Consider the following 9,438-nt stretch of genomic DNA (forward strand, 5'->3'; position numbering starts at 1 on the left):
TCTACGTCATCACATTTTATCTTTGTCGTGTCGTCCCAGTTCACTCTACAGCTATAAACGTCAAAGAACAGAACTGCTTTTGACAGTGACAGTGACAGTGACAGCCATAGAAAATTAACAAAAATAAATAAATCATCAAATGGAATTTCAATAATCAATTTATCATTAAAATATACAAAATAAGGGTTAAATAAATATATGTAGTGTTTACTTAATTTAGTGGGGTATCAAGGGTCTTTTTTACACGCTACCAAATTGGAAAATGAGCAATCACTACAATAATGGGGGCAGAGCCCCAGAAACCGAACAAATGGCCCAGCCCCAGTGCTTAAAAGTGTTTATACCCAGAGATTACACGGAGGGAACCGTAGTTAAGTTCAGAAACAGTTTTCCGCCAGAATTAGAAGGCAGGGTAAGTCTACATTATTCATCACCCAATTGCTTCCCAACACTTTATACAATTAATATTGTAGCTTGAAAAACAAGCTTTTGAATCAACAATTAACCGATTAAATGGGTATTTTGCTGAAGCGGAGAAGGCCACTTGCACCACTTACTGTGAGGGCTGTTTCGCTTGCCTTACTGCCTATTTAATATACATTTGCAAGGAAACTCACTACGAAAAGGTAAGGGGAGAGACTTTAGAAAGACCCTCACGTCATTTTACCTTTGATTGTAGTGCTTAAAAAAAGTGTCAAAATTCATAGCGGAACAAAACGAGAGAGTTTACGAGCCCAGAGGGTTAAAACTAACTGATCCAAGTCTACGAGGACTCAGGGTCTTGGAAATCAGTTGTTTGGATCGACCTCCTAACGCATGACTTACACTCTCTCACTCTACTCAGGAATTTTTCATGTGAGTTGGACAAGATAAGCCAAGAGGTCTTCAAAAGTACTTTTTATACATTATTGCAAAATCACTGTAATTATTTATATATATATATATAATATATATATATTTTAAGTAATAAGTGGGAAAATCAAACATGTTTTAACTCATGTTATAACTACTTGCCGATAAATATATTTTTTATGAGGGCTCCATTGACAAAAATTAATCATGTTAATAGTTTAATTTTAAAAATAAGTTCTATATATTGCATTTATGTCTTCCTAATTTCTTTATGTATTTAGGTTTAATTTTGTAGTTAGTTACTTTTGCTATGTTAATAATTATTGTCACAAATTAATATATAAGTTTCAATTTATTTAGTAACTTGATTTTTATTTCATTAAGTGTATGACCTGTTTAATCTCTCTTTCTCCTATCTCAAGTCCTTAGGAGCATATGGTAGAATTGTAATTAAATAAAACTGTTTTGTGGAGTCAGCACAGTTCCATGCTCTAGGGTCAAGGCTGTTCACATAATAATGAATAATATCATTCATTGTGAAACACTATGATAAACTACAAACTATTACATAAAAGGAAAATATTCACAGGGTTCTTCCATGTAACTGGAAAGACAACAAAACCTAGTTAATAATCATTAAATATTTGGTATTAAGAGAACCAACTGCTCTATATGAGAAAAAGCAGAAAATCTGGGTGTAATGCTAAGATTGTGTAAGGTACTTCTTGGTGTAAGAATGTGATATACAAAAAAAAATCTTAGGTCTTTATGTGCCACACATGTAGGAGTGATAGGATCAAACTATTGCCACTTGAATTTCTTTTTTAAACTTTGCTATGACGAAGTTGTAGTATCAACAACATCACAGTAGTTAAACTGAGAGGTTCAACTAATAAATATTTAACATTACTTGTCTGGAATTGACTGGACTACAATACTGAACACGACTGATATTAACATAGCTGTCTCTCAATTCTATCACATTTTAAACATGGCAATAGCCTTTTTTGTTCCTCTCAAAAGATATAAGACATCTGATTTTCCCAAGTGGTTCTCGGGTGAACTTAAATATCTAGTTACACAGAAGAAGATTGCTCACAAGAATTAGATCAGTACTCATGATCAATCTGATTATGTCACTTTTTCTAATCTCAGGGCGAGGTGCAAAACTTTAACGAATATTTGCTACCGTGATTATATTTCAAATTTAGACCGATTACTGTGTACTGACCCTAAAACCTTTTGGTATCACCTCAACAGTAGGAAGGCAGTAAATAAAATTCCAAATTCAATGTATTATGGTGATAATGAATTTTCTGGTTGCGAACAGATAGCGGAGGGTTTTGCCCAGTTTTTTTCAACTGTCTACAATACTAATATAAATAAAAATAACAATTATTATATGGGTCAACAGGTGGGAGAAAATATGACAATTCCTAATCCCCAACTGTCTGTTGGTTTGATTTTTGATAAAATTTTAAAATTAAAGGCCACAGTTAGTTCAGGTCCTGATGGGATACCAAACTATTTTTTACAAAAATGTGTCTGTACTATTTCTCGCTCTCTATTCTTTCTTTTTCAGAAATCCCTTGGCTCAGCACTCTTTCCGTCATTATGGAAGCACAGTTTTGTGGGTACCAATATTTAAATCAGATGATAATGACCAAATAGGCAACTATAGGGGCGTTTGCATCCAGTCGGCCATTCCAAAACTGTTGGACAGTCTTATCTACGACCAAATTTATTTCTATTACAAGGAGCTGTTGCTCAATCAGCAGCATGGGTTTAGTTCGGGCAGATCTACGATCACTAACTTGTTGATCTATCAGCAGGATCTGTTGGATGCCTTGGAGAGGGGATGTCAGATGGATGTGATTTATACAGACTTCTCCAAGGCTTTTGATAGAGTCGATCACATAATCTTGCAGGAGAAACTTAGAGTGTTTGGTTTCTCCAATCATATAGTTGCCTGGTTTACAAGCTTCTTGTCAGGCCGGACTCAGCAGGTTAGATTGGGTAGTGCCAATAGCAATGTATGTTCTGGTGTACCTCAGGGTGGACACTTCTCACTATTGCTCTTTAACATTTTCATTAATGATATAGCTACATGTTTTGAAAATAGTGCCTTTTTATTGTTTGCAGATGACCTAAAATTTTATAGAGTAATCCAGACTCCCAAATACCAAATTTTGTTACAGAATGACCTGGATAGGCTAAATGATTGGTGTGTCAACAATATCTTATTCTTAAACATAAAGAAATGTAATTATATTAGTTTTCACAAAAGAAGTAAAAAAGTTGTAACATCATACAATATAGAGGGAAGCCCTTTTCAGTATTCTGATACAATCAAGGATCTTGGCATTTATTTTGACGATCATTTAAATTTTAATATACACATAAATAATATAGTGGTTAGGTCCTCCAGGGTTCTGGCTTTTGTTCTGCGTAACTGTAGAGAGCTATCAGTCGAGACCTGTAAGAAAGTGTACATGTCTTTGGTGGTTTCTTTATTGGAGTATGGCTGAATGATATGGTCCCCCTATTACATGAACAGCTGTATGGCCTTTGAAAGGATTCAGAATAAGTTTTTAAGATTTTGTCTGTTTAAATTAAATTTGGAAATACCGAACGATCATGTTTATGATGATGCACGGGAAGTGCTGGCTATGACAACATTGAGAGAAAGTTGTATTCGTGGTGATTTAACCTTTGTATTTAAGCTATATCAACCATGAGGATATTGAGGTTGTGGGCATTGGCTTGTCTAGTTTTAGGAATCAAATTAGAGAGATTGTGTAAACTCTTCTGTTGATTTTATGTTGGTTTGCCTGTAAAAACATATTTGTATTTTGACTATTTTAAGTTATGGTTAGGTGTAACTATTGAACTTTGTAATATTTTTTTTTGTTATAGGGTTGATCCCGTCTATTAAATAAATAAATAAATAAACATGTTGGTGAAGTATAGGAATTTTAGATACCAAGAGCCTACTACAAGGAGGTCAAACATAAGCCTCAAATATATAGATTGTTCACTTATGGAATGTATACATTTTATTCTTATGGCATTAACATGCCTACTGATTAGGCTGAGGCTATTTTGGATATGCAGGATCAATTGGGACCTGTTACTTGACCCTACCAATATTAATAGCTTACCATTTCATCAGCACTCTTTGTTCCTTTGAAGAGGTTCAAAACCTCTGAATTTTCTGCATAATCCTTAACTAAACTTTTTTTATTAAAATTATACCCTAAACTTATAAGAAAACTTACATTGGACGGTACCCAATCCAATTTATTAAAATGAGAAGGTATATAAAGGTTGTGCATAGATAACTGAAGGTTTTGACCCATTTTTTGTTGAGAGCAACAACATTGAAAATAACAGTCAACATTTTTATGCAGTGAGTGACATAAGTTTACATCTGGAAAGTCTACTTTGACCAACTTACTTCTGTTGAATGCTTTGGAGGGATATCTTTGGTTTCTCTCAAGGTTTGGTAACTTGATTTGTCTTTTACTGAGTCTTGCAATGTATTTCCTAGATTATTGGAGCTCTGGAGGTCATTGTTCTTCCTTGTTATTTAATATTTTTGTAAATGGTATTGCGATCTGAACATGTTGAACATGCAAAGTTTTATAGAGAAGATTCATCATATTTTGATTAGGTTTTATTGCATACGGACAATTCTGCAGAATATGCAAATATATGAGAGGTTAGTTGCTCATCAAACCAAATGGCAAAATCTTATTTTACATTACACAGTACTACTATATTCTTTCACAATAAAAACTCAATTTTTTTTGAAAAGGACTTTTATTGCATCATTGATTTTGCCTATTAAGTTACCTCAGGTTCTGGTACTTCACAAGTTCGGTAGAGACTTTTACAACAGGGTATAAATTTCAGTTTCACTACTACATTATGGATCAATAATTTAGTCTCTTTATTATGTGAGCAGTTGCGCTTATTTCTGGAAAGAGTCCATAACCAATTCCTTAGATTTTATTCAGTTCAAGCTGAATATTTTGATGTCTGACACATTTATGATGAGATTGTGACATTTTACTTTAAAAGAAACGCCCCTGTATAAAAACTTAAGATATTTAATTTAAATTATAATTGGTCAGTAACTGTTTAGTATTAAATATTTTAGTGCTCGCTCTAGGAACCTAAGGCTAGTTTTTCCAATGTACGAGGAAAAATGCTAAGAACAGTTTTAATATTCCAAGAAATAGTCCATATTTTCTCAAAGAGACCGACTTACACTAATGAAAACAAACTCCAAGTCACAGGTCTTAAATTTATTAAATTAAAGTTAGAGGATTACACGTGTTTCGTTCATACTAGGCATCATCAGATCCACTTGTGTATTAACTGATAAAAAAGAAGCAGAGGACAACACTATATGATACAAAGTATTTGGTAGTTTTAAGGTAATAAATTTGAAACCTGTGACTTGGAGTTTGTTTTCATTACTATTTACTTATAATCTTCTCCCGAAGATAAATGATTTTGGTTAGTAATAAAACTGTCTTGTGACTCACATAACATCCCTCCATTTTTTTTTAACGAAAAAGGGACATTCTCAGTTTTTTCTTTGTTGATACATAAATTATTACGTGGTATCACGAGCATACTGGATGACTTTGAACCTTGACATACCCATTATAGGGCACACCTCGTCGCCTTGCACACATAGGGGCGTATCTGAAATATTTATATTTTACAGGAAAAGCATTTTAAGATGTTGGCTCAAGAGAAACTCTCGCTGTGAGAAAACGGTTTGGAATTTGCGGCTTAAATTCTGTGCTCATGTGCAAAAAAACTAAACTGTTTATAACATAAAACGATAAAAATAGGGACTTATTCATGTGGAAGAGATCTGAAAAATGACACATGCCCCTGAAATCGAATTACAGGAGTTTCTCCACTGCACAAAGAAATTAGGTCCTGATTTTTTAGACATGTTATCTTTGGTCGTTCATTGTTAAGTTCTCCGAGGAAAAAATGATCTATGTTTGTTCTCTTCAATGTGAGGCTTCTATACAGTGAGACACTTTAAAAAAATATTATTTAGACTTTCCTTTTCAACTTTAATTTCAAAGATTTCTGTCCAGTTAATTTGGTTTCTGTCATCATCTTGGCGGATGCTTAAAACTCTTAAATCTTTCGACAAGCCTTTAAAATCTATGAAATCGGAATAATTTATTGGAATTACATTATAGGGATTTTTAGCCCTAGCTAGTCTAAAAATCGGAATCAACTGAGATAAAACAAATATGTTTCCTGAACGCGAAATTAGCAGCAGTACTTAAGGCACTATGAACTGAGCCCTTCACTTGATTTGACCATGAAAGGGCTCAAAAAATCGAAGACGAATTTGCCTAATGTTCTTGCTGCTTCTTACAAAATATAGTAACATTATAGCGACTATGGAATTTTTATTTTGGCCGCTACAACCATCGGCAAATAAATATACAGATTTAACCTCTTTTTCATCCTAATGCATCAAAAATTTGTAGATACATGTTGATATAAAGTTGTAAGCTGCTAGACGTCTAAACAAAAAGGCGTATCTAAGATAAAAAGACGTATGTATCTATCTTGCATACGCGACACGACGACAACTCAATTGCGATACAGCGACAACCTGTACCAATTGGTAATGCTGATGAGAGCCTAAACCTTTTGAATTCTGCCAAAGATGAGTCAATAAGTGTTACATTACCTCTCATACCGTAATGTAGCAACTTGCTCAGCAGTTTGGTATGACACACATTCAAAGGCCTTTAAGAGATCACAGAAAATTGCAGAGATCCACTCACTCTTCTTAAAGTGTACGACTATATGCGACTAACTTCCTTTCTTCAAGCAAGTGCTATCACTTTCTCTATAAAATGTGTAAAAAGTGGTCCAACTAACGCGGTTCTAAAGCCCACTACTAACATCACAACATGTATCAAGCCTGACTTTATATAGGTAAAGTTGCTCGTATTGTAGAACTTCAAACAGAGATTAAAAAAGTTAAAGCTATAGAACTTAGAAGAAACTTCTCTGGTACTTAATCTTCCATGCAACACAACATTATGGCAGCACAAGGTATGGGATTTTATTATATTAATTCCACATCCGATTCCACATCGTTTTAATCTAAAACGACCACAAAAAAAAGACCTGAAAAAAGACTCCAGTGAGTAGGGACTCCTCAGAAATGGTCAGTGGTATGGAACTTCCATTGACCATTTTAAATCGTATTTTGCGAAATTAATAACACCAAAGCACAATAAATACATAGTAGGAAAATCTTGGAACTTACTAATGTAAAATTGCCTTTTCCCAGAGACTGACACAAAACTTAAATACCGGATAAATTTTTTAAATAGGCAAGATGGCACTTCATAAAAATAGATAATTCAGCTACCAAGGCTAAGGTGAGTTTTGATTTAATTTTTAGAGTACAAGTCGGAACTTATTAAACTATTTTTGTAAATACCCCTGTAACTCTGGAAATTTCCATTTTTTTAATTTTTTTATAGATACATTTATGATTCTAAATTAAATACCCTTTGCATCAATGCAATTTTCATGAAAATCGGTGGGAAATTAAGGAAACTGGTCCAGTTTACCTCTTAGACACCTTTGATAATTTGTCATATTTTTGAAAATACCCCTGTAACTCTGGAAATTTCCAATTTTTTATTTTTTTTATATATACATTTATGATTCTAAATTAAAAACCCTTTGCATCAATGCAATTTTCATGAAAATCGGTGGGAAATTAAGGAAACTGGTCCAGTTTACCTCTTAGACACCTTTGATAATTTGTCATATTTTTGAAAATACCCCTGTAACTCTGGAAATTTCCAATTTTTTATTTTTTTTTATAGATACATTTATGATTCTAAATTAAAAACCCTTTGCATCAATGCAATTTTCATGAAAATCGGTGGGAAATTAAGGAAACTGGTCCAGTTTACCTCTTAGACATCTTTGATAATTTGTCATATTTTTGAAAATACCCCTGTAACTCTGGAAATTTCCAATTTTTTAATTTTTTTATAGATACATTTATGATTCTAAATTAAATACCCTTTGCATCAATGCAATTTTCATGAAAATCGGTGGGAAATTAAGGAAACTGGTCCAGTTTACCTCTTAGACACCATTGATAATTTGTCATATTTTTGAAAATACCCCTGTAACTCTGGAAATTTCCAATTTTTTAATTTTTTTATAGATACATTTATAATTCTAAATTAAATACTCTTTGCATCAATGCAATTTTCATGAAAATCGGTGGGAAATTAAGGAAACTGGTCCAGTTTACCTCATAGACACCTTTGATAATTTGTCATATTTTTGAAAATACCCCTGTAACTCTGAAAATTTCCAATTTTTTATTTTTTTTATAGATACATTTATGATTCTAAATTAAAAACCCTTTGCATCAATGCAATTTTCATGAAAATCGGTGGGAAATTACGGAAACTGGTCCAGTTTACCTCTTAGACACCTTTGATAATTTGTCATATTTTTGAAAATACCCCTGTAACTCTGGAAATTTCCAATTTTTTATTTTTTTTATAGATACATTTATGATTCTAAATTAAAAACCCTTTGCATCAATGCAATTTTCATGAAAATCGGTGGGAAATTAAGGAAACTGGTCCAGTTTGCCTCTTACACACCTTCGGTAATTTGTCAACGCTCTTGCAGAGCGTCACTGATAGACCTATTTTTCTCAATACAACATTGCAATTCTACTATTGAACCTTCACTTAGCTGTTTTAGTTTTTAGAATTTTATTGCTAATATTATATAAATCCAATAAAGCACTGTTTCTAAGAGAACCTCCAACAGGGTATAAATACAGGGTTGAGCTGTAGTTGAGATTATTATTAAATGATCTATCCTTGGTTGTTAAACATGAGTTGTGATAGAAATAGAAACATTTACAAAATATTCATTTAGTTTTTCTGCTGTAATAAAATAAGAAATTGATGTTTTTTTTCATGTAGTTTTTTACCGGTTTTTATAACTCAATCAGAGTAGTAAGAACGTTTTACTTTATGATTTTTATTTTTATATGAAGCTTATGGTATCAGTTAATTCAATATTCTTATTCTGTTTATTGCAAGTTGTTAAGAAATGAAGATAATCCCTGGCATTTTTAAGTCGGCCAGTTTTTATGTCTATTTGGATCATGTATTTTAGGAAAGTAATATTCAAAAGTGTCAAGGATTGTGGCAACACCCCAAATGCCCTAAATAATTTCTGGCCAATAATAGCTATTGAACATATCTACTCATTTTGCTATAAAGTTACAGTAAAGTCCAAATTCTACTGCAGAAGTATTATAATTCTTAATCTATTGCCTATTTTCAATGGCCACATGATCAGACATATAAGTACCTTTCCATTAAACTATAATGGCAATTATTTGCAATCCAAACAATTGCTCTTACAGGTCATAATCATAGGATTCTATTTAATTGGTTCATTATGTGGAATATATCATTTGGAAAGAATACATTAGTTATATTATCATGGGTGGATTTAAATAAAACAAACGCTCAA

General features: G+C 32.7%; 1 protein-coding gene across 1 annotated transcript; it reads left to right on the forward strand.

Annotated features, from left to right (window-relative positions):
* The first annotated feature begins 84 nt into the window (after positions 1-84).
* On the forward strand, positions 85-1,207 carry LOC126742149 (golgin subfamily A member 7). The gene is made up of 3 exons (XM_050448720.1): positions 85-412; positions 474-626; positions 680-1,207. The coding sequence occupies exons 1-3, from the start codon at positions 263-265 to the stop codon at positions 818-820; spliced, it is 444 nt and encodes a 147-aa protein (XP_050304677.1). The 5' UTR covers positions 85-262; the 3' UTR covers positions 821-1,207.
* Positions 1,208-9,438: the final 8,231 nt, after the last annotated feature.

This window comes from Anthonomus grandis, chromosome 11, assembly GCF_022605725.1.
Source record: "Anthonomus grandis grandis chromosome 11, icAntGran1.3, whole genome shotgun sequence".
NCBI lineage: Eukaryota > Metazoa > Arthropoda > Insecta > Coleoptera > Curculionidae > Anthonomus > Anthonomus grandis.